The sequence below is a fragment of the Mesoplodon mirus genome (genome assembly GCF_964341445.2).
Source record: "Mesoplodon mirus genome assembly, chromosome: 14".
NCBI classification, from domain to species: Eukaryota; Metazoa; Chordata; class Mammalia; order Artiodactyla; family Ziphiidae; genus Mesoplodon; species Mesoplodon mirus.
In genome coordinates, this window is record NC_138990.1 from 54,219,419 (window position 1) to 54,246,053 (window position 26,635).

General features: G+C 39.2%; 1 protein-coding gene across 1 annotated transcript in view; it reads right to left on the reverse strand.

Moving 5' to 3' along the window:
* Nucleotides 1–452: 452 nt before the first annotated feature.
* EIF2AK2 (eukaryotic translation initiation factor 2 alpha kinase 2) overlaps nt 453–26,635 on the reverse strand; it is a 39,292-nt gene continuing 13,109 nt past the window's right edge. The window contains exons 8-17 of the mRNA XM_082641987.1: nt 25,246–25,280; nt 23,552–23,617; nt 21,838–21,960; nt 18,930–19,046; nt 17,288–17,468; nt 13,733–13,861; nt 8,906–9,010; nt 7,791–7,844; nt 7,579–7,712; nt 453–4,920 (exon numbers count right to left, since the gene is read on the reverse strand). Coding sequence (XP_082498113.1) covers nt 7,590–7,712; nt 7,791–7,844; nt 8,906–9,010; nt 13,733–13,861; nt 17,288–17,468; nt 18,930–19,046; nt 21,838–21,960; nt 23,552–23,617; nt 25,246–25,280 — 933 coding nt within the window. The 3' untranslated portion in view covers nt 453–4,920; nt 7,579–7,589. The remainder of the gene's footprint in view (nt 4,921–7,578; nt 7,713–7,790; nt 7,845–8,905; nt 9,011–13,732; nt 13,862–17,287; nt 17,469–18,929; nt 19,047–21,837; nt 21,961–23,551; nt 23,618–25,245; nt 25,281–26,635) is intronic.

Below are 26,635 nucleotides of genomic sequence, written 5' to 3' on the forward strand. Positions count from 1 at the left end.
ACAGAATGGAGTTAGGAACTGGCTTCCTTTTCTCCTCTTACTGACTGTAGGGCAACCTGCCCAGTGGCCTAGAGTATTTTGAATATGTCTGTGAACAAATATGCTGTGAATGTAGGAATAACCTTGATGGAACCCATAAGTCCACCAGAGTTGTGGTCTGTATTTCCAGGCCAGAGGCCAGAAATTTACTTGTTGTCATTTACTTTTGTTTATATTGTACTATGTTTATTTTCAGAGTCCTATCTAGAATTTCTAAAATGTTTCATTTTCCTACTTATAAACCCAAAATACTGGAGCTTTTAAAATTCAAAATAAATAGACTTTAATATACTGAATTGGTTTACCATACCCACCTTTACTTTAAGTGTTATTTATCAACATTTAATTGTTGAAATTTTACAGTGAACATTATTATTATTTAGTATTAGATACATTTTGCAGGATCAGGTATACGAAATTCTTAACACTTTTATTCCCTACTAATTCAAAAGCACTTATAGAGTTCCTGCTTAAATGCAGGGTAATACACTTGCTGCCTTGGGGCAAATCAAAATGAGAGAGCCTGTCTCTGCTTTCCAGAAATTTACAAGGAGGGAAACACCCATGCAGGAATAACTGAGCTCCAAAGCAAACTGGTAGGTACAATACTGAAGAACTAAATAACTGATGTATTAGGGAGAAGTTTTATTCCAAGTGGGAGATGGTAGAACACTATGGTAGCAGCACTGAATTTGGGCTTTGAACATAGCTTTGATACGCAGTTATGAGGAAGGAGTTACAATATGACCCAGCATTTCCACTCTTAAGTTATACCCAAGAGAAATGGAACTGTGTCCAGATAAAACTCATACACCAATATTCATTGCAACATTATTCATACTAGCCAGAAAGTAGAAACCCAAATGTCCATCAGCTGATGAATAGGTGAATAAAATGTGATATATCCATATAATTGAATATCATTTGGCAATAAAAGGGAAAGGAATTTCCATCCATGCTATACCACAGAAGAAAACATACTAAGTGAAAAAGACCACATACTATATGATTCCATTTAAACAAAATGTCCAGAATAGGCAAGTCTATGGAGATAGAAAATAGATTAGTGGTTGCCGAGAGTTGGAGGAAGATGAGGAATGGCTGCTAATGGGTACAGGGTTTCTTTTGGGGGTGACAAAAATGTTTTAAAATTGATTGTGGTGATGGTTGCACAACTCTGAATATACTAAACACCATTGAACTGTATACTTTATTTTTTTTTTAATTTTTTTTTTTTTGCGGTATGCGGGCCTCTCACTGCTGTGGCCTCCCCCGCTGCGGAGCACAGGCTCCGGACGCGCAGGCCCAGCGGCCATGGCTCACGGGCCCAGCCGCTCCGCGGCACATGGGATCCTCCCAGACCGGGGCACGAACCCGTATCCCCTGCATCGGCAGGCGGACTCTCAACCACCGCGCCACCAGGGAGGCCCTGAACTGTATACTTTAAATGGGGTGAATTTTACGGTATGTGAATTATGTCTCAATAAAGCTGTTATTTAAAAAAAGATTGAAGGGAATTTCAGGTAGAAACCGTAGCCGAGAGCCATTGAGCACAAAAGCCTATTGAGGTGACCCTGAGCAGACCTGTGTGGCTGGGGCCTATTCAGGTAATGCTGAACGTGGGATGCAGAACGGGACCCCCCCAGAGGAGTGCAGCCCTGCCAACACTTTGACTTGAGCCCAGTGAAACCCATTTCACACTTCAGGCCTCCTGAACTGTAAGAGAATAAATGTGTGTCATTTTCAGTCATCAGTTTTGTGGTCATTGGTTACAGCAGCCCTAGGAAACCAATACAGGTCTCAATCAAACTGACCCCTCAAGAGCCACACATATTTGAGAGAGATTTGATTTGCCTCAGAGTTTTACCCATTACACGGTTTTTAGAGTGTAAGCCAATAGTGGGGCCTCTGTACATCTATCAACTGTAGGCCCTGCATCTGTGACCATCCTGAAGACATGTCATGACTGGGATAGCTCACGATCACAGACGTAGAATCACAGACATTAGGGAGTGGATTGACATTTAGATATAAAGAGTAAATGTCTAAATGGAGGTGTCTGCTGTGCTTTTGTTTCTGAGCCCTCTCCTCTATGTAATCTCTCCCTGGGCAATCCCTTGGATTCAAAGTTAAGCATCAGGGCTTACTTCCAGATAACATACACATCTCTTCTGTGTATGATTCCAGTTCACCCCTTCTCTCAAGTTCCTCTCCTGCATTTCCTAGAGTCCACTCTACACCCTCCCCTGAATATATGGCAGGACCTCCAACTTGGCATCTCCAAATGAGATCCAGTGTTTTACCTCCCAAATCTGCTCCCCCTCAGCATGCTGACATGTGAAAAGTGGCCCCACTATTGGCTTAAATTCTAACTAAAAACTGTGATAGGTAACAGCGTGAGACAAAATATCTCTGTAATTTGCATGGCTCTTTGACGGGGTTAATTTGATTGAGATTTGTACCTTCTTTAAGGGCATCATACGCCTGGCACTCACCATCCAACTGACCTAGAGGTAATCTCTGATGCTTACATTTCCCTGAACCCTCACATCCAGTTAGTTGCCAGCTCCTCTTGGTCTGTCCCCTCCTATTGTTCAGGCCCTCTTAGCCTCTCGGACTTCTGACCTTTCAAATATAGTCTTTTCCTGCTCCAACCCAGTCTAAACACTTTCAAAGTATAGGTTGGATCACACTCCTGCCTTGAAAAAAAACCTCTGTGTCACCTTTGGACGTTGCTGGGATGCCACTTCATTCTAAAAATAAATATTTATCCCATCTGTCCCATTCAACTTTAGGGAAAGTTCTTCATAGAAGAATCACAGATGATAAATGTGAGAGGTTTGATAGAATCCGAAAATCACTATTTTGCAACCCCTAATGAAATAATGGATCCAGGCAATAATCATCAGTGGCTGCTAACACCATTAGGTGAAAGATTGACAAGGAAGATTGATCGTAGTAGATGACACCACCACAAGCCACCGACCAAACTTAAAATCACTGAAAGCAGAACAACCAGACATCATGCTCCTCCGGGAGTGAAGCAAAAGAAGGTATATAGTATCACCTAGGGAGTATTCTCAGAAAAAAATTTCAGAACAGAATCAAATCAAGTTTCTAGATCTAACTAGACACCATGGGGATACCATCAGCCAAATCCTAAGTGAAGGAAATTCTGTAGGATATATGACCTATTCCTTCCTCAAATAAATGGCAAGAGGAAAGAAATTAAAAACGAGGTGAATGTTATAGAGTAAAAGAGACACACCAACTAAATGAAATGTTGGATCCTGATTTAAACAATCTACAGAAAGACATTTTTGAGATAGGAAAACTCAATACAGGCTGATTATTACATGATAGTTAAGAAAATCTTATTAATTTTGTTGAGTGACAATGATATCGTGGTTTGGTTAAAATTAAAAAGATCTAATCTGTTAGAAATACATCTTTAAACATTTACAAGTGAAATGATACAATGCCTGAAATTTAAAATCCTCCAGCAAAAGACATTTTTTAAAAGGAAGGGGTAAATGAAACAGGAAAGACAGAATATTGATAGCTGTTGAAGCTGGATAATGAGTACATAGAATTTCATTATTCTAATCTCTGTTTTTGTGTATGTTTTAACATAAAAACGTATTAAAAATATGAATAATATTGAAATTATTCCATATTCATAATGAAAAAGTTAGCATGCCAAGAACCTCAAGCTATGCTGAACACTCAAGTGGGAAATAGATGCTATGAGTGTCTCTCTCAGGTAGGTACACTGGATGATGGAGTCTGGGAAAAGCTTGCTTTTAGACTTCTAAACATTTCAAACATAGGTGTGCATGTATGTATATATGGTGTATACACATGTGTATGTACATGCAAGTCTGACTTCATAGACACGCAACCTGTGTGGTTGCGTAAGGCCCCATGTTAATTTTTGAACAAGGGCCTCACATTTTCATTTTGCATTGGGTCCCACAAATTATATAGCTGGCCATACACACAAACACACACTTATATATGTATATGTGTATTTATACTAAATATACCTAACACAAATAACATACATGCTCTGAGTAAGTTACATATATATATGTACTTATGTTAAATACGTGCACATTTAATAAAAAATATATGTGTGGTTAGTAATAAAAATTTCCTATAAGTTCTTTTTCTAGGGAAGCAGCTAGGTCACAATAGCTCTTCAAAATCTCTGCATGGGGCTTCCCTGGTGGCGCAGTGGTTGAGAGTCTGCCTGCAGATGCAGGGGACACAGGTTTGTGCCCCGGTCCAGGAGGATCCCACATGCTGTGGAGCGGCTGGGTTCGTGAGCCATGGCTGCTGAGCCTGTGCGTCCGGAGCCTGTGCTCTGCAACGTGAGAGGCCACAACAGTGAGAGGCCCGTGTACCGCAAAAAAAAAAAAAAAAAAAAAAAAAAAAATCTCTGCATGTATGTATGTTTTAATTAGCAAATAAGGTCCCTGGCCTTTGCCCCTCTCCTCCTCTGATAAGAGGGTACTTTTTTTTTTTAACTTATTTAATTTTGGCCGCGTTGGGTCTTTGTTGCTGTGTGCAAGCTTTCTCTAGCTGCAGCGAGCAGGGGATACTCTTCATAGCGGTGTGCAGGCTTCTCATTGCGGTGGCTTCTCTTGTTGAGGAGCTTGGGCTCTAGGCGCGTGGGCTTCAGTAGTTATGGCACGCGGGCTCAGTAGTTGTGGCTCACAGGCTCTAAAGCACAGGCTCAGTAGTTGTGGTGCATGGGCTTACTTGCTCCACAGCATGTGGGATCTTCCCGGACCAGGGCTTGAACCCGTGTCCCCTGCATTGGCAGGCGGATTCTTAACCACTGCGCCACCAGGGAAGCCTGAGGATACTTTTTATTTACTATAGTTTTGAGGCTGAGAAAATATATACTCAAATAAATAAAAGCATCAAGGGATGCTTTATTTACTTCATAGTAGTAGAAATATTAAAGTGAGAGAAGGATATATAAAAGTATTCAATCACTATGTTGTACACTTGAAACTAATACAATATTGCAAATCAACTATACTTAAATTTAAAAAATGAAAGAAGGTAAAAATAAGGCCACATTCACACTAATTTGTCACATTCATTGGTTTTTCTTTTGAGTTTAGCCTTATTCATCAAATCCAGATAATATTAGTTTCTTAAAAAAGATTTCTCTCCACCCAGAAAAATTTCAAACCTACAGAAAAGCTCCAAGAATAATACAAGAAACACTTCTATATTGTCCACCTAGGTTTATCAATTTTTCAATTGTTAACATTTTGCCACATTTCCTCTCTCTCTTTCTATATATATATGTACTATATATATTATCTTTCTGTATATATATGTATTATCATTGATTTTTGCTGAACATTTGGAAGTTGCATATGTCATGCCACTTCACCCCTAAGTATTTCTGCATGCATTGCCTAGGAATAAGACATTTTCTGGCATGACCATAATATCATTATCACACCTAAGAAAATTATCAATTATTCTATAACATCATTTAATATGCAGTCTATATTCAAATGTTCTCAACTACCTGAAAAATGTCTTTTATAGCTATTTTCTGGGTTTTTCTTTCTTTCTTTTATTAATATCCAGTATACAATCAAGATTCAAGCATTGCATTTGGTCGTTGCATTTGGTCATTATATGTCTCTAGTCTCTTTGTGTTTAGAAGAATTCCCCTACTTTTTTTTTTTCATGATACTGACTTTTTGAGAAATCCAAGTTAATTACCTTATCGAATGACTTCTTTCAGGATTTATCTAATCATTTCCTCATGATTAAATTCCAGTTAAACACTTTGGGCAAGAAAACTAAATAGGTGATAGTGTATAATTCTTATATCACATCAGGAGGGTCATGATGTTAGGTTCTTCCACTTTCGGTGATGCTAAATTTAATTACTTTATTATTGTGGTGATAAGATCTTTCCATTTTAAAGATATATTTTCCCCTTTGTAATATCATCTGTCGGACTATATTTAAATCCTTTTGAGGCTCCTGTTTCCCAACGCCTTTTCAACCAATAATTTTAGTATCCATTGATGACCCTTGCCTTAATCAAATACTGCATGGGAGTTGAAGACCATATTAAATGCTTTTAGTAACACTTTTTAGAAATTGCTATAAGCCTTCACAAAAATATTATCTATTACTATGATTTTTCTGCTAAGCCTAAATTTGGCTCATTTTTAAAATTGTAAAATTATATGACAATTCTAGAACGGCAGTTGGATGCTATAAAGCTTAAAGTAACCCTCAGCTTCTTCCAAGATACAGCTCATATTATTTTCCGGCATTCCCTACAGCAATTCAGGGAAACAAACTAGTATACCCAATGTTCCTCAAATCTATCTTTTCCAGAACGCATGCCATGCCCCTTGCCCATACTGCCCAAATGTTCTCCTCTCTATTCATCTAAATCCTTCACATACTTGGAAGTCTCACTGGAGTGTCACTTCTAAGCCCTGTGCCATGGTTCCTCAGCACAGAGTGATCTCACCCCTCCAGACTGATTGTTTTCTATGCTCAGCTACTGTGTTACAGCATAGTTATCATCTCTTTAAAGTGTCTGTTATAATAGGTACAAAATGTATTTAAGAGAAATAGAATAATTATGCAGTAGACACTAGTGGACTCAACAGCCAGTGTAAGAAAAGAAAGTTAACTGTTACTTCGGAAGTCCATTTCTCCAATCACATCACTCCCATCCCTCCTCAGAGACAATCACTATCAGAATCTACTAATAGTTCTCAATCCTTTCCTTCCCTTTATTGTTTTACCACATTTGCTTGAATACCTAAGCACACATTTCACTTAGCATGTTCTTGAACTTTATACAGTATTTTCTGCAATCTGCTTTGTTTGCTTAATATTATGTTCCTGAGAGATGTGGCACGTTAGTGCATTTAGCTGTAATTCCTTCATTTTCACTATAAAACACTATATAGTATTCCAGTGTGTGAATACAATTTATGTATCCATTCTTCTTCTGGTGCACATTAGCGCTGTTTCCTGTTCCTTTGACTATAATGAACGGCATTTCTATGAACATTCCTGTGCACATGTATGTAGCAATGGAATTGATGGCTTTTCAGGAATGGCAATATACATTTAACTTTGCTAGATGATACCAAATTGCTTTCCAAAGTGATTATACTTATCTTTTCATGGTTACCATATTTCTCCAGCTGGATTGTTAGCTATTTTGGACAGAGATAGATCTTATATCTTTCTGGCCTAGAAACAGCAGGCATTTAATAAATAGTCATTCATTAATTGATTAACTAATTGGTATTAAAAAGAAAATTTGAGGCATTTTCCCTCCATCTTCATAATAAGGAGATGAGCAAGGGGAAGGCAAATGTAAGAATGTTTTTGAAGTAAGAAAAAATGCAAACCTTTCTGCAAATGTGGCAAAAAATTAAGGGAGAAAGGAAAATAGAAGATAAATACCATTAATATACCCAAGCAGACTTTAGACAGTTATAGGAAAATGGAGTATCAGAAGAAGGATACTTTTTAAGTATCTAACATGTATTTCGTTCCTTTTTCTCTGCAATATTATTCCACTCCTTCAAAGTCTTCAGTATTTCCAATGTGTTAGGTCGTTTCTTGGGATCATTTGAGAGTAATTTCTGGAGAAGATTTTTCTGTAATGATAGTAAGAGTCAATACTAGGAAATAAAACATTGCAATAAATAAAATTCCGATTATTTTTAAGTGCTTACTTCTTTGTTGTCAAATACACCTGAGAAGATGCCATCCCTTAGATTTTCAAAAAGCTAAAAATTAAACATATATATTCATTAGTAAATTATTCACTTTGGAGAAAAAACAAACTTAGGAAGCACTAAAGCTGGGGATACTCTAAATCTGGGATATTTCTAGATCTTTGGAAAATCTCTTTAGCCAAGAAGCAAGCAGGAATCCTCTCCTCCACCCACCCCATGTTATACCCATCCTGAACATTACAGCATGTTGAAGTGTTAAGAGCATCATATGAATTATCACCCTTCATCCTTTTTGGAACCCTATGCAATAGGTATTTTCATTATCCCTGTTTTACAGAGAAGGCTGTCGAATCCAGGTGAGTCCCTTTTACTGAGCTTCAGACTAGGATATCCAGTTGCATGCAGTCTTCAGTGGCTCCCTGCTGCCTCCACAAGAAAGTCCATATTCTTGCCTTAATTTAGCCCCAATATATCTTTCCAGTACCATCAACCACTACTTCCTTGACTTATATACTCCAATAAAAATGACACCGGCCAGCTATTCCCAAACACACTTTTCACATTCCTGTCTCCACATGGCCTTCTTTCCAATCTGGACTATTAGAAGTCAACCAGTCCTTCAGAGCTCAATTTAAATGTCTCCATGAAACCTAAATCCCTACAGCTGGCAAGACCTCCCTCCTAGCTGTTTCCATTAGACTTCATGCCTTCTCCTAAAACATTTACAGCATTGTCTTATGTTACCTTTCCTCCTAGAATATAAGCTCCCTGAGAACAAGGCTTATTTATTTTCATAACCCTTGGAGCACGTAGCACAGGGTCTTATGCAAAGCAGGCAATCAAAACAATTTTACAGAGTGACTCAATTAGGAAGAAACAGCTACAGTTTTATGAGATGTACACACCTTCCAAAGAAGACCAAAGTCTTTGATCTTTAACAAAAAGTACTGGTTGCCCAAACATGAAAGGGATAAAAATTCATATTTCATTTGCAGTCAGCACTAATATGCTCCAGCCCATCCTCATGTGAAGGCAATAACTGTCTGCAAAAGCACTTTGGACATGACGGCCAATAATATTTGTTGCTTAATTCTTTCTGTGAGATTATTTACCTTCACTGTTTCTGCCAAAGTGGAACATATGTGAAGAAGTTCTGCAAGAATTAGCCCCAAAGCAAAGATGTCCACTTCATTTCCATAGTCTTCCACAGAAGAAATCTGAAGAAGCAAAAGTATATTTACAATTGTGACTCATCTGATATAAACATCCAAGCCTTCTAAAGCCAAAAAAGTTATCTGACCAAAATGTATCACACAACAATGTATGTTTATTAGCAAGATGTGTGGAGTCTGACTGCCCAGGTTCAAATCTCTGTCATTAAATAGTTGAATCACCATCAATGTGGGAACAATCTCAACCATAAAATGGAGATAACAATAGTTTTAACCTCGTAGCTTAACTGCAGGGTTAGATGAGACGAGCAGGTGAAGCAGTTAAAATCGTGCCCAGTAAATCAGCTGTATGCAAATGTTCATAGCAGATTTATTCATAATATTCCACAACTGGAAGCAATCCAAATGTCTATCAACAGAAGAATGGATGAACAAATTGTGGTATATTCATACAACAGAATAGTATTCAGCCACAAAAAAGAATCTGCTGATATAAGCAACAACTAAAGGTTCTCCAACAGACATTACTTTCAGTGAAATAATCAAATACAAAAGAGTACATACCGGGGCTTCCCTGGTGGCACAGTGATTGAGAGTCCGCCTGCCGATGCAGGGGACATGGGTTCGTGCCCCGGTCTGGGAAGATCCCACATGCCGCAAAGCGGCTGGGCCCATGAGCCATGGCCACTGAGCCTGCGCGTCCAGAGCCTGTGCTCCGCAACGGGAGAGGCCACAACAGTGAGAGGCCCGCGAACCACAAAAAAAAAAAAAAAAAAAAAAAAAAAAAAAGTACATACTATATGATTCCGTTCTTATGAAGCTCAAGAACAGGGAAGACTAATCTATGGTGATAGAAGTCAGAGCACTGGTTGCCTCTGGGCAGTGGAGAGGAGTGACTGACTGGAAAGGGGTCTAAGGGAATACTCTAGGGTGAGGAAAATGTTCTACATTTTCATAGGCTTGTAGGTTTCACAGATCTATGCCTTTGTCAAAACTAAAAAAAAATGTACATTTAATATCTGTGCATTTTATGGTGTATAAATTATTCCTCAATAAAATGTGACAATATAGGATGCAGGAGGTATTTAAGAGAGTGGGAGTTAAAAGGGAGCTGTTATTCCCCTACTGTCTTCTACCTTCACACTTTGCAAAAAACTTATGTTTTTATGCTGAATAGTCCCCAAAGGAAGAGGTGTGTTCCTTCTTCATTCTAGACTCTCAAACCATCAGATGGCTCAGTGTATTTTTTCTTGGATGACAAAATAGTAGGGGTATTTTGAAAGATATATTACCTTTCAGTAAAAAATCATCTTTAAAGGGCATTTATAAAAAAAAAAAAAAAAGATAGGACAAACAACCCCAAAAGATGAAAATAGACAGTAAGCAATCAACCAAAAAAAACAAACAAAACAAAACAAACCCACCTACTAGAGTAATAAGTCTATATATAAGCCAAACATTCATGAATTGATAGCTGTACAACCATATTCATAGCAGCAATACAGTGATACTCAAAGTAGCTAAAAGGTAGAAGCAACCCTAATATCCATCGATGTGACAGATTAACATAGTGTGATATATCCATACAATGGAATACTATTCAGCCTTAAAAAGGAAGGAAATTCTGACATACGCTACAACATAGATGAATCTTGAGGATATTATGCCGAGTGAAATAACTCAGAAAAGGACCAACACTGTGTGATTCCACTTATAAGAGGTCCTTAGAGCATCCAAATTCAGAGAGAAAGTAGAATGGTGGCTGCCTGGGGCTGGGGAAGAGGGGAATGGAGAGCTATTCAATGGGCCCAGAGTTTCAGTTTGGCAAGGTGAAAAGTTCTGTGGATGGATGGTAGTAATGGTAGCACAACAGTGTGAATGTACTTAATGCCACGGAATTGGACACTTGAAACTGGTAAAGATGGTAAATTTTATGTTATGTGTATTTTACCACAATTAAAAATAAATATATTTTAAAAATCAACAGCCTCATTAATAACCAATAAGATACAAGGAATCCCATTTTAATAGCAAGACACGATACATATCCAGGGAAAAGCTTTAAAAATATGAGCAATCTTCACAAAGAAAAAACAAATTTCCATTCATATTTTCATTGAAGAATATAAAAGTGGCCTTGAGGTAGAATATATTATTGCTCCCAATTGTGCACTGGCCTCCCAGAGAGAGCATGACACTTCCCCACCATGTGTTTGTCTTGAGCTGGCCAATTTGCTCTGGGCAATGACTTTTAGTGATGTATGCCACTGAGGAGCAGAATCTTAAAAGCCATCACAAGGTTCTGACACTGCTTTCTGCAGTGAGGACAGCAATACCCAGATAGGGTTCTTCCTTCAGCCTGGGTTCTAGAATGAAGGAGACACGTGGGGCAAAACTGGGCCAAGACTGCAGCCATCACACCACGTGAGCAAGAAATAAACCTCTGGTGTTGTGTATGCCACTAGGAAATCAGTGTCATTTGTTACCATAGCATAGCCTGGCAAAAGCTGACTGAGGAGGATTTGAATAATGGGAGAAATATACCAATTTCTTAGAGACTTCTTGGAGAAGAAGTCTCAAATATATAAAGATGTCAATTCCCCTCAATTGAATCCTTAAATATAATGCAATTGCTATCAAAACATCAACACCAGTTGTGGAACATGACAAACTGGTTCTACAGTTTATTTGGAATAGTAAATGTGAACACTAAGAACATTTTTTTCTTCCAGTTTCATTGAGATATAATTGACCTACAGTACTGTATAAGCTTAAGGTAGAACATTTTTTAATTGAAGAATAATGTCCTGATATCTATCAGGACATTATATAATGTTATAATAATTTTATAATGCTAAAATATAAAACATTTTATAATGCTATAATAATCAAACAGGATGATATTAAAGAGGAAAAACATTAAATAAATCAACTGGACAGAATAGAGTCCGGAAACAGATCCATAAGTGTGTGGGAATTTCATGTATGATAAAACAGCATATTTATATTGTGTTAAATATATATATAAAATTTACCGTTTTAACCATTTCCATTTGTACAATTTAGTGGCATTGCCTTCACAATGTTGCATAATCATCACCACTATCTATCTCCAGAAATTTTTTCATCATCCCAAACAGAAAATGTACCCATTAAACAACAACGTCCCATTCCTCTCTCCCCTCAGCCCCTAGTAACCTCTGTTCTACTTCTTGTCTCTACAAATTTTCCTTAAAAGAATATTTTAGATCATTAACAATTTGATACATGGTGATGGGGCAGTTTCATACCCACATGGGGAAAATCAAGTTATACTCCTTCATATATATACAAAAATTAATTCAGCTAAAGTGTCAATAAAAACACGAAATATTTTTATAATCTTGTGGTAGGAAGGACCTCCAAATTAAAAACGATTAACCCAGAAGCCATAAAGAAAGTATTGAGGGACTTCCCTGGTGGCACAGTGGTTAAGAACCCGCCTGCCAATGCAGGGGACACAGGTTTGATCCCTGGTCCAGGAAGATCCCACATGCCATGGAGCAATGAAGCCCGTGCGCCACAACTACTGAGCCTGAGCTCTAGAGCCCGCGAGCCACAACTACTGAGCCTGTGTATCACAACTACTGAATCCCACGTGCCTAGAGCCCATGCTCCGCAACGAGAAGCCACCGCGATGAGAAGCCCACGCACCACAATGAAGAGCAGCCCCCGCTCGCCGCAACTAGAGAAAGCCCGCGCGCAGCAACGAAGACCCAACGCAGCCAAAAAGAAAAAAAAAAAAAGATCAAGCTACACCTCATTCATCTCAGTGACCAAAACTGCAGTCTGATAATTCCATAGTCTGACTGAGAGTGTGAGGGAGGAGGCAGCATTCTCGTACACATTAGTAGAAGAACATACCAGTCACCTGTTTTGAATGACAATTTCACAGCATGTATCAAGTTTTTTTGAATTTTTGTATTTTATCTATTTTTTATACAGAAGGTTCTTATTAGTTATCTATTTTATACATATTAGTATATACACGTCAATCCCAATCTCCCAGTTCATCCCACCCCCGCCACTTTCCCCCCTTGGTGTCCATACGTTTGTTCTCTACATCGGTGTCTCTATTTCTGCCCTGCAAACTGGTTCATCTGTACCATTTTTCCAGGTTCCACATATATGCGTTAATAGTATGTATCAACTTAGAACTGCACCTTTCATTCTAGTCAACAATTTCACTTCAAAGAATCTATCATGGATTATTATCAAAATATTGTGTTTTTAGACTCAAAGATAAGGAGGAAGACACATAACAAGTCTATAAATGTAAAAAGTTGGAAACAACCTAAATAAATGCCCATCAATAAGGCAATAGTTAAATGAGTGCCGCTACATCTATACTTTGGCATACAATACACTTGTTAAAAATAATGTGTCAAATCTATTTGTACAGCTATGGAAAGATTATGATACACTGTTGAGTAAAAGAAAATTAAGTCACAAAATAACATAGTATCTTGTAAAATGTATTTATGTATGTTTTTGTGTAAAAAGTCTCTGTAAATATATATTTGTATCTGTATATTTTTTATAATGATCTAAAAGGATAAACCACAAACTCTAGTGAGAAGAGTAGAAAGGAAGGGTAAGGAGAGTTTTCCATTTTTATTCTATTTACTTCTGTACTGTTTTAATTTTATGAGAGGTGCCTATTATTATTATAGTTTAAAAAATGAAAGAGATAAAAATATATATCAACAGAAAGGAAGGGGAACTCACCTGTTCTGGGCTCATGTATCGCTTAGTTCCCTGTTTACTTGTCCGCGCTTCATCATTTTTCAGGTATGTTACAAGTCCAAAGTCTCCAATCTTTATTTTGTTCATACCTACTAAAAATATATTACTTGGCTACAGAAAAAAAATTGTAACATGTAAGTACCAATTTGACAGACTTTTATCACACATCCAAATCATATTTAGTAACAGCTATTTTTATATTTACTTATAAGGCATTTACTCTTACATAGGTAAGCCCAAAACAGGAAATTTATTATTATCAGTCTTTAAAATGCTAGCTGAGGAAGTAAGGACTTTTTGGCCGAGAGCAGAGAAGGCTTGGGGCATAGCTGCCTTCAAATATCTGAAGATAAGTGGAAGGTGGATTCACTCTGCCTGGTCCCAGGGGACAGATCCAGGACTAGAGGATGAAAACAACCACAAGATTTGCCTTAATATATCCTGATATACTAATCGTGTGGTCCAAAGAATGGGAGTTAGAAAGTTCCCTATCCTACAAAGTATTCAAGACAGTGCTGGACGCCCTCTTGGTGGAAACGTTGCAAATATGAGTCCAGAATTTGATGGGGATTGAAGTAGACACCCTTAAGACCCTTTCTAATTTTGAGATTCTCAGAATGAGTTCATTCCCAATAATGCTGCAGAATATCATATGCAGAATCTCCCCTGGGGGCTTCCATTACATCTATTTCTCTAGGCGTCTGACAACTTCTTCACAAACATAGCCCATCTTTTTTTTTTTTTTTAATATCTTTGAATTGATACAGCCACTATGGAGAACAGTATGCAGGTTCCCCCTCTATCTTTGAAGGCATATCAAGTTAACTGGAAGCTAATGACTAGCACTGAAATATTTTTTTTCCACGTAATTCTTTAAGCAGAATGAAAAAAAAAAAAAAGGAATGGAAGAACCGAATGACAATCCACAACTTTGTAGAAGGTATTGACCAATATTCTAAAGACCATGAAAACATGAAGGTTGTTGATGAGGAAATTAATATTTTGCCATTTTTGAGAAAGCTACTTTCAATGCAATGTTGGGCTATCCACACACACACACAGACTCAAGGAGACAACACTTAGGAGAGGGCCTAGTAAAGAAACTGAAAGAGAAGAGACCATAAGCCCAAGCGGGTGAAAGAGCAGCTTCCAAGAACCAGCCTGAAAAGGCCCATGCAGAAATCAGCAGTTAGATTAGAACAATTAATGGTTAGATTGGAACCTACCACCAGTAACATGGATGGAAACCTGTAGACGTGTGGGGATGTAGAGAGAAAATGTGCCTCTGCTGTATTCAAGTTACAGTGTAGGAAGATGTTGGGTTTGCAAGTACAACTGCTGGTCCCACACAAGGCTACAGCCTGGCTCTGAGAAATAGGAGGTTGTATTTACGAAACTGTCTAAATATATAAGCTGGATGGGACTGTCTAGTAAAAATATTAGATTGCTTGTTTATAGTTCATTAAAAAGAAAAAAAACATGATGCCACATTTTGTCTAATCAATTATGGTATGACTAGGCAAAATGTTGGATGGTAGAACATAAAAAAGGGTGCGAAAAGAAAAAAGGGTGCCAACTGGGAATTCCCTGGTGGTTCAGTGGTTAGGGCTCTGAGCTTCCACTGCAGGAGGCCCAGTTTAGATCCCTTGTTGGGGAACTAAGATCCCACAAGCCGCAAAGGTGTGGCAAAAAAAAAAAAAAAGAAAAGGAGCAAACTTTATCCAGGGGGTACAGGAATAAGGGCTGAGGCTGACCGAGGGGCCTGGGCCGATTTGGGGACTGAACTCCTCAGGCCGTAAGCCCTCACTCCAGAAACCTCTGTGTCCATCACCAGCATTTTTGGTCTGGTTCTTAAGGTAAATGCTGGTTGACTTTATAGAATAGGGGCTTTATTGGGTACAGACCGTTCTCTGGCAAAGCCACCAGTAGCAGGTATTTTGCAAAGCATCACAAAATAAGTTACACGCCTTTGTTTATATCTTCTCTCAGATATGAGAAAACAGTAACTGTAGCAGTGAAGCTAGGAAGTTGAAGAAGATGAAAGAAGGCTCAGTAGTATTAAAATTTGACCTTTGAGCACCTGCCGACATAGAGCAAACATTCTCTGCAGACACAAGAAAAGGTCACCCCCCGACACGGAGCACAAGCAGTGTGGAATACAGGAGGGAACTGGCGGACCAGGTGGTGGGAGAAGGGAGCACCAATCCGAATTTCACTAACTCATCCTGACAAGGGTCTGGGAGGTAACACCCAAACTGCTGAGTAGAGGAAATGACTGTGTAAGTAGATAATTTATTGCAAATGATTATATAAATAGATAATTGTGTTTAATTTCTTATTTAACTCTATGATTTATTTCGAAGTGTAGGTATAGCCATTCTAAATGTATCCTTTTGAACAGAGTCATTATATCATTCCAACTTCAAAGAACACCTTCAGATACTGTTCAAAAAAGATACTGGAACCAGGTAGACTCCTACATGAAGGTATCAGACATCCAGCCCCTGGGCAGACCAAGGATGCAATACCTCTTAAGGGCCATCTTTTTCTACCTAGGCCAAACAAACAACTATGTACATGGTTGCTTATTTTTCTCAAGGCACTTTTTGCTTTGTTTCTCATTCCTGGCTGTTTTAGACAGGTGGGGTAAGCAGAGAGCCAAGGTCCACATAGACAAGGTGCTTCTGCCTGATCCAGAGTGACTGGGAAAGGCTCATAAAGGAATTGGGACCAAAGGGGACAGGCAGAGAGTGTCCAAGGCAAGAACAGGAGCAAAGATTCGGTGACAGGATTCAGCATGGCCAGTTTGTGATAAGCGTAGGCCAATCACAGGGAGTAGAGTATGGAGGAGAGGCTGAAAGCTCTTCTGTCTCTCTTCTTTCATTTTTGAGGAGGAAATGGGAAAACTGCTCAACTAGACCATAAAAGAAGCTAGGAAGCCAGAAGAAAATGTAATTACAAAGATATGCTACATGCTCCAAGGTTTGGATTACTGCAGTTTTCCAATCATGGGGCACAGATGTCTAACCAAATGCCAAGAAAATTCTAGACTCTGGACCTAGTGGCTGTGACTGCCCTCAAGAGTAATGACTGAAAGGTTAAGAGAACCATGTTCCCAAAGCCAGTTACCAGAGTCCCTTCTGCCTCTCAGACAAGCCTGAGAAGCAGCAGAGGTAGGGACAGAGCAGCCAGCTGGCTGTGCCAGTCACAATAATTATTTGCACCAATGTTCGGTATACTAAAGCTCTTAGTGTTTACAACTGGGGTGTGACTATCAGCCAGGATGACAAATAGAACCAGAAGTGAATGTGCTTCTTCCTGTGGAGCTCAGTGTCTCCATAAGTTTACAGCCCTGGAGACCTTCTGCGTGGTTCTATAGATTGGTATTTGGGGCAAGTGCTAGATCCATTCTAACTTTAGAGAATCAGAGATGTTATCTCCTCATGACTGTCAATCGATTCTAAAACTAAGGAAGATAGACTTTTAAATTAATAAATTATGTTTATCATTTCCTAACAAAGTACTTTTTCCACTTACCTTAAGGTCTCTATGAATTAACTGTTTTGAATGTATGTAATGCACTCCTTTTGTTATTTGTTCAAAGAATACCAAAGACAAACATTTGTCTTGTTCCTTGCCTCTTCTACTGTCAATCCATTGCTCCAATGTCCCTTTATCACAGTATTCCATTTGGATGAAAAGGCACCTAGTCTTTGATCTGGGTATAAAATTCACAGTATGTTAGAAGTAGCAATAAAAATAAATTTATAAAAAAATACACTTAAAATTCCATTTAAAAAATTGCACCTTCTTAAAAATGCCAAAATATGTATCAAAACAGAAAACTAAATATAACAAATTTGAATCAAAACATAATAACCCAGTCTTTATTTAAATCATAAATTCCCAGATATCCAAAGCTTTGTTTAGCTAAGTTATAAAGTAGCAGCCTGCCCATTCTTTGATGCTGAAGGTCCTTGATTATCTTTGCTAACAGATAGGAATAGAAGCATAAATACAATGGAATTGCAGAAAACCAAATTTCATTAATATATACAGTAATTTTGAAACATTTTAATTCACCATTGCTCTACTGAGCATCTATTTTGTGAAAGGCACAGAACAGGCATCTAAAGATAAGAAAGTGAGTTAGACACTATCCTTGCTGTCATGAGGATTATAGTTTAATAGGACAGAGATAAAGGAAAAACAAACCTAAAATAATAGTACATGGGTAAGAATTCTAAGAAAAGTGCCAACAAATTGCTATGAGGTGTAGCAGGGAGGACTGATTTTGCTAACGATGGTTTTTTGTTTTGGTTTGGTTTTTGGTTTTTTTTCTGAACTAAGTTGGCCTCAATACTAATTTAAATTCTTTGAGCATATGTTGGCTAGAAAATAGAAAAAGGTAGCCAGGGATTTGCTGAAAGCTGAAGGCTGTATGCTGATGGTACTTCTGAAACCGATGATAAGGTTCTCAATTACATGGTGTGGAGATGGTGAATGAACAGGCCCACAGTGGCCTCAGGATTGTACTGAAAGGACTGTCTCCAAGAAACACTGGGTGACTTTCCAAGGGAGGCGCCAGCTCTTTAAAACCCTTCAGTCCCTTTGCAGTGGCTTATTTGAGACAAAACGTCAGTAATGCAAGGTTTGAGGGGAGGGTGCCCCCATCACAGCTCAGGGTCTTGGAATTATTTTCACTGCCCACCACCTGACCATAAGTGGTATAACTGCATTCAGAAGAGGCCCCTTGACTGCACCCTGCCAACCAGGTGAGAGGGACAGAAGAGGGCTGGCAGTGGAGGAAGGAGGGGAGCCTCCAAATGCAGCATCTACAGCAAGTTCAAACCTTCTTCACAAGACTCCGTTTATGGCCTGGACTGAAGTCAGGGCATGTGAGCAAGCCTGTACCTTAAACAACAGAGTCAGGAAAGCTAAACCTGAGATTTCAAACATCACAGAGGACAATTTAAAAAAGGTTTTTTAAAGCAAGTTTGGAGCAAGAAAAAGACTATTCCTTGTCTCCTTACTTGTAGAATGGAGGCATAACAGTGTCTCAGTGTTTCTGGCTGTGACTATTAAATGTAATAATTAATGGCCTTACCCAGTGGCCCACACATAGTAAATGACTGTTTCCTCCATCCCATTATGACTATGGGAATTTCCTTTGAGTTACCTTGAAGAATTTATGCTTTGCTCAGGATCGTAATCAAGCCCGGCCCAACAACTGTGGTAGTGAACAATATTTTCATGATCAAGCACTGCCAAAGCTTTCACTTCACGCTCTACCTTCCTAGTTAAAAGAAACAGGGAACACAAAAGCGTCAGTATCCATCCCTGATAACAACAACAAAACACCTCGAGCAACAGGAGACAACTACCTATATTCCCTTATTAAACAGTCGCCATGGTTCCCACTGAGTTTTAGAATGGAAGCCAGCGGTGCTCAAAAGGAAAGAGTGAACACACAGAAAAAACACAGCTGTTCTCACTCTCAACATAAGAGAAAAAACAGTGACTTAATTATTCTAAACATCACAGTTTAAAAGTCATACGTAGTAGTCTGTGAACTGCCAGTGATGGAATTTTTTTTTTCTGGGGGGGAGCTAAAAAAAATCATCCACTATATTTTATTTAGACTTGTGTTAAAATCACTTTGGATTTCATAAGCAAACCCCATTTGGGCAGCAGTGGTAGGTAACACAAGCAGCGTGAAGAACCTAATTCAGAATTTTCAGTGTGTGGCAAAAGTACACAAAGGGGGTGATCTCTGCAGAGAGACTGAAATTTCATTGCACAATGTGGAAGCTTTACAGGGATGTGTAGTCAAGAGCTATGACAATTCTATGCCAAATGGAATAAATAAACTTGAGATTTCAAGGATGAGAAAATAAGCAAACATTTTATAATTTCTTTTTTTAATTTGAGAAGTTCTATAGGATGTAAAATTTATAAAAATAAAGAAAAAAATTACTCATATGTCAACACAATTCTAACATAATCATTTATTATTTTAGATTATTTCTCACAGTCTTTCTTCATATACATGTTTACATATTTGTAATTATAGGGTATATTTTTATACTATTTTTTCCATATAATGTATTAGCTTTAAAATTTTCCTGATTATTATACAATCTGTATAACCATCATGTATAAAGTTTTTAATGTAAGATTTCAAAAGTATAAAAAAGTAGAGCAAATAGTAGAATGAGCCCCTACCTGGCCATCACTGTTTCATCAGATAAAATAGTTATTAACTCCTGGCTAATCTTGTTTCATTTATACTCTTACCTACTTCCTCATCTTCCCCCTGGATTATTCTAAAGCAACTTCCAGCATCATACTATTTCATGTATAATATTTACAGTATATAACCCTCATTTTTAATGACTGCAAAATAGCCATTGATCAGGGGAGAGAACAAAACATACTTAATCATTTCTTCATTGCTGAACATTTTGTTTGCTCTAAATTCTCACTGCTATAAATGACATTGTGATTGTGATTTTTATCTTCTTGAATAGCTTTTCCCATAATCTGAGTAATATCCTTGGAATAGGTTCCCCGATAGGAAATCCATGGGTCAAAGCATATAAACATTTTTATGGCTCTAGATTAATATCTCCAAGTGTATTTTTCACTGTGTTTTACCAATTTATGAAGCCACTAGAGATGTCCATGACGTTGCACCCTTATCATAATTAAGTATTACCATTAAAAAAGATGTTAGGGGAGAGAAGGAACAACCGTATTTCATTTCTGTTAAGCAAAACGATGAAGAAGGAAAAAGCCTTGTTTTGATGCCGAGTACGTATGAAGATATTTCAACTGCAAGGCATTGTGCATGGGACAGAAAGTAGGTTGGTTTAACTGGATGAAGAGCACCTGGGACACCATGCCTGCTTCTCCTTTGCTCATGTCATTTTCCTTCACCCATATCCCTTTTCCATCTCCTTCTCTAGTCCTTGTGGGATCAGTCTGGCCAAGCTACAAATAGTTAACAACTGCCAGAAAACAACAAGCAAGACTGGTGAACATGTGATTTAAGACCTGCTTCCTCTGCGTTTTCCTTCCTGAAGGAGTTCTGCTATCCAGTAATTGGAGTGGGGTGGGGCTTGGGAAGGGCACAGATAATACGTAAGACAAACATGGGAAGCACTGGTATATAGTGGGAACACCTCAGATTGGTATTCCAGAGGATGAGCTCTAAATCTCCACCCTGTTACCACAGTAGATACTGTCCAATATGGTCATCATGAATTCCTTCTCTCCACATACTTGCATCCACTCCTCAGATTAAGAGGTAACCAATTTGCCCTCCCCGAGAGCTGCTCTTAGTGACTTTGTTTAACCAATATAATGTGGAACTTCCAAGACTGTTCCCTCCTGGGATGAGTTGCTCTGGGACAGTCCTTCTTAGAACCCAACAGCTAAGTTGTGAAAAGCCAAGACCACATAAAGGGGCCACGTGGAGGCGCTCTGGTTAACAAGTGCCAGCGGAACTTGTAGCCACAACCAGCATCACTGCTAGCCATGTGAGAGAGCCATCTCCGACGTCCAGCCTTGTCGAACTTTCAGATGACTCCTGACCGCAAATGCATGAAGAATGGCCCAGATGAGCACAATCAACTCATAGGACCACTAGAGACAGTAATAACTAGGTGTTTTTAAGCCATTACACTTTGGAGTGGTGGATTATGCAATGACAGACAACGAGCACCCACCAGCTTTTACGTTTGTCAAATCAGTTCATATCTTTGGATCTCAGTCCCCTCATCTGTAAGATAAGGAGATGAAACTAGAAAATCTCGAAGGTCATCTTAAGCTAAATGATTTTATAACTTTAGTTTTCATCAAGACAGACTCAAAAGGATGATCAGTGGTATATCCATTTTTTAATTGAAGTAACCACGGTTAAGTGAGATCATTTCAGAGTAAGCCAAGTTCCTCATGGTAGAATGACATTTTTAAGGAGGACAAAAAAAAAAAAAAAAGCTAGTGCAGAAGAGAGATACATAAAAAAGAACAGTTGCAGGTTCAAAACACCTTCCCATTCAAAAAAGTAAAATATTACTACTTACTCGTTATTATATTTAACACATTTAATAACATAAGTCTTCTCATCAATTCTGTGTTTGGCTTTGAAAACTTGGCCAAATCCACCTGCGTCAATTAGTGTTACTTCTGTAAAATCTCTGATAAACCTTGAAAGATGAACATTACTGTTATTCTGAGGTTCAGGATTCGCTGCTCCCCACTCCCACCCTCCCACTTTCCCTTAACAGCACTGGTGAAATGGACTGTCTAACAGGCAGGACTCTCCTAAATAAGAAGGATCGACTTCACAGAAATTCTTGAATTGCGAAGGATAGGTCTTCCCTCTTCCCATCCCAACATAACAGATCACCCCTGAGAGTCAGTCACCTTCTGGTTAAACAAAAGCCATGGTAAAGAATCTTATCCCAAGTATAAAACTTTAGAAAACAGTGCCACACTGTGTTCCCCAGCTACCACCAAGCTGTTACAGGAGAAATGAGCACATGCTCTGAGCCTGCCTACGTTGGCAATTCCTTGGGTTTCCCCTCTCCCTCATGCCCAACATTCCATCATTAACCCTGCCAATTCCCCTTCTAAGACACATCTGCTGGTGTCTGCCCACCTTTCCCCATCAGTCCAAACTTCCATCAGACTCCCGCAGAACTTTGTTCACTGGACACTCCACTTCCTCTCCTTCCTCCACTCCAATCCGTGATCCACAAAGCCACCAGTGTGATAAACACTAAGTCTGATCACGTCTGTTTATTGCCTAAACCCTCCCATAGCCCGCCCCTGCATTCAGCAAAGCCCAGAAAGCCCTTACATGGGCTACAAGAGACCACCTGTTTGGCCCTGCCTCCCTCTCCAGCTGGTCTCCTGGCCCCGGGCCCTTGCTCACTGCCCTCCCAGCACACGGCCTTGTCTCCGCTCCTCTGACGTTCACATCACCTTTCCCACCTTCACCTTCCCACATGCTCTTCTGCAGAAACTCAGGGCCTCCCCACAAATGTGACCCCAGAGAAAGCCTTGCCTCACCCCTCACTCTACATCCAAGGGTTCTGCTTTCATTTCTAACCATGTCACGGCTTTTCCTTCAGACCTCTGACCACGGTTTGTAATTACAGACTTTTTCATGTAATCATCATCCCCTCAAAACTTCAGGAGGGCAGGAGCTGTTTCTATTTGTTCCTGCTATAAATTCAATGTCCAGCACAGTGTCAGGTATATATTAGGTACTTACTAAATATTTGGTGATTCTTTATTATTTTTTAAGCTCGTATTCAATGTCCCCCTGTTGCAAATAGGCCTCCTTTGTTTTAGATACTTTATTTAAGCCCAAACACATGATCTACCACAAAAGCAACCCCTTTTCAAAGTGAAATCTGCTATGGAGCTGGAAAATGGAAAACAGATCCAAGTGGATCTATTCTGATTCCTGCAGGAGTACTTTTGTTGAAAAAAAAGATCACTGGTTTATAGAAATATTTGTTTTCAATACTAAAACCTTCCATAGATGTCAGAGAAATCCACCTGAGAATCACACAGATCTACACTTACCACATTCCATTTGAATTCATCTAAATTGTGTTCCTCCAAGAGACAATGATCCTTTGTGGGCCTGATTGTGCTAAAACAATTAAACAGTTCAGGTAGAAATATAATTTAACCTGCCTGATGTTCAACAGTCCCTTAAGAAACTTTTGTCAGAGGAGCAAATGTATCCTTAAACAAATTCTTTTTCACAGTTTTCCCTCTTACCTGGAGTCCACTGTATACCTGTTTTCTTCCCTCTTCACAGGAGAGTCAAATGTAGGTGCCAGAGATCTAAAAGTTAAGAGAAGCCCGTAAACTCAAAACTGAAATCAAATGTAACTTGTTTATATTAGTAGGTTTCATGTCATGCACTAGGCTTTTCATATATATATTTTTTTTTTGCGGTACGCGGGCCTCTCACTGTTGTGGCCTCTCCCGTTGCAGAGCACAGGCTCCGGACGCGCGGGCTCAGCGGCCATGGCTCACAGGCCCAGCCGCTCTGCGGCATGTGGGATCCTCCCGGACCCGGGAACGAACCCGTGTTCCCTGCATCGGCAGGCGGACTCTCAACCACTGCGCCAGCAGGGAAGCCCCAGCTTTTTATATTTTGAGTCAACTATTAGAATAATGAGGTAGCAAATACTAACCTTTTTCTTTAGAAACAATATGGTTCTCTGTCCTCTATTTTTCGCTCCTTTCTTGGTTCCTCTTTTGGCCTTAACACATTCATGGCCAGCATGCTGCTGGCCTCTCTCTTTCTCCCTCTAGACTCAAAACCTCAGCAAATATATCTCTTTGAACTCTCATCCTGGTTGTGTTTCCTTTGACCCTTATTCCTTGCTGGTGGTAAGCCTCCTACAACTGGAAGTTCAAATACCACCTAAAACTAAACAAATACAAATTGCTATCTCTCCCCTAAGCCGTCAAGTCTTCAACTCCCTTAACACCATCAGTGCCATGACTCTTGTCAGCATCTCATCCACAAGGAACAACCTTTGTATCCTTTTTCCTTTGCATCTTCTTCACCCAGTTCTGTAACTCAGTTCCCTCAAGTCATGTCTACTCTTCCTTTACAGTCTGTCTCACAAACAGACTCCTCGTCCCTCCTCCCTCCTCCCTGACACTAGAACCACGACTGACAGCCTGATCATCTCACACACAGACCTCTCCCATCTTCATTCAAATACCCGCATCAGGCATCATCTCTCTGCAAACATCACCTACCGTATGGAATGTACTAGTGCCTTATAATGGCTCCTGCTGCCATCTCACTCTCACTGCTGACTGTACTGACATCCTTGCTTTTCTTTTTGGTTCAAGAAACCAAGTCACCATAATTTACATAACATTTGGTCTTTTTTTTTCTTCCCCAAGTTATGATACCATTTCTACTCTACCTGCTTATCTGCAAAATAATGCACTTCTCTTTTGTGTGTGTGTGTATGTGTGTGTGTGTGTGCGTGTGTGTTTTGGCCGTGCCACACAGCTGTGGGATCTTAGTTCCCCCACCAGAGATTGAACCTAGGCTCCCGCAGTGAACGCACAGAGTCTTAACCACTGGACCACCAGGGAATTCCCATTATGCACTTCTCGTGAAAACATCTCTCCAAACCCACTTCCTCTGTCAGCCTCGTCCAAAATAATGCCCTTAACCAATTACTTGACCAATAGCCCCATAGGCCTTTATGTCTACAGTGTAGTGTGTGCATATGTTCAAAGATTTCTCTACGTATTTAAAAGTATTGTTTGTAGATTTCAAGATTTCAGTGAGCCTTAATTATGCTTTCTACTCTGAAACTCCACTCAAATAAGGGCACATAATACTCTACAAATACTGAAGACTTAATAAATAAGGCTAATAAACTAAGTCTGAAATAAAACTACATTTCAAAACATGATCAATGCGTAATGATACTCACCTCTTCACATTTCTGGGATTATTTCTGGAACTGTTCTATAACAAAAGAAAATGGAGAATATCAATAGTTTCGGATGATTAAATTAAGTATCTTGCTTTTTCTTGCCATCCTTTCTCCTGTATGTCTAGATGGTTCTTTGATCACATTTCTTTGTCCTTAGATTAACAACCTCATCAGTTTGTATGCTCTCACTAAGTCCTGCTTTCACTGCACTTGGCTATATCAAAGTTCTCACCGATTTTAGCAACCAGACAGATATGGCAGGAAGATGAAAAAAGACAAATTGCAGGACATGTTCTGCAGAAGCACTGATTCTCCAGGTATAGAACATGGCCTCCTAGGTGATCCTCTGGCCAGCAGATCTTAGCAAGAAGGTGTGCATCACAATCACTCACAGTGCTAGTAAAGACACAAGTGTGGCCCAGGGATCTAGTTTAAAATATTTTCATTTTTAGGACAAATTAACAATTTAATTTTAACATTTAGCCAAAAAAGGAGTCTTTGATATATCTCTCAAAAATTAATATCATATAGCTCTTCTTCACTCATATTCACTTTCATTCTGTTAGGTTTTGTGGGTTTTTACCAATTTTAATATGCTGACACAGACTGCGAATACCCGACTAAGATTTCTTGAGCTCATATCACCTGCCAGCCTCAGTTTTGCACAGTGACTACATTATGATAAATTCAGACATTCTGTTCATGGACAATATTGTTTCCAATCTCTTCTATTACAAACAATTTTGCAAAGAACACGCTTATACATGTTTCTATGTGCACACGTACCCATGTTTCTCTAGAAGACGTACCTAGGAACAGAACTGTTTGGTGGTACAGCTGGCACACCCTCAAGTCTACCAAATATTGCCAAATTGCTCTCTAAGAGGGCTGTACCAATTTATACATCCACCAGCAGCATATAATAGTTATAACAGCAACAGAGCTGTGCTAACACTTAGTATAGCCAGACTCAAATGGATGGGTTTAAAATGGTATCTAACTGTTGTTTTGATTTGCATTTTCCTGATTATTATGAAATAAAGCACCTTTTCATACTTTGTCTGTTGCCCATTTGGGTATTGCTTCTCTGAACTGTCTGTTCAGCTCTTTTGTACATTTTTTTACTGAGTTGCTTGTCTTTTTCTTATTGATTTGCTTGTAGTTCTTTATAAATAGGATAACTTTGATAAACACTAATCAGCACCACAAAAACTATCTGATTTTTTTTTTTTTTTTTTTTCTTTTTGCGGTATGCGGGCCTCTCACTGCTGTGGCCTCTCCCGTTGCGGAGCACAGGCTCCGGACGCGCAGGCTCCGGATGCGCAGGCTCAGCGGCCATGGCTCACGGGCCCAGCCGCTCCGCGGCATATGGGATCCTCCCAGACCG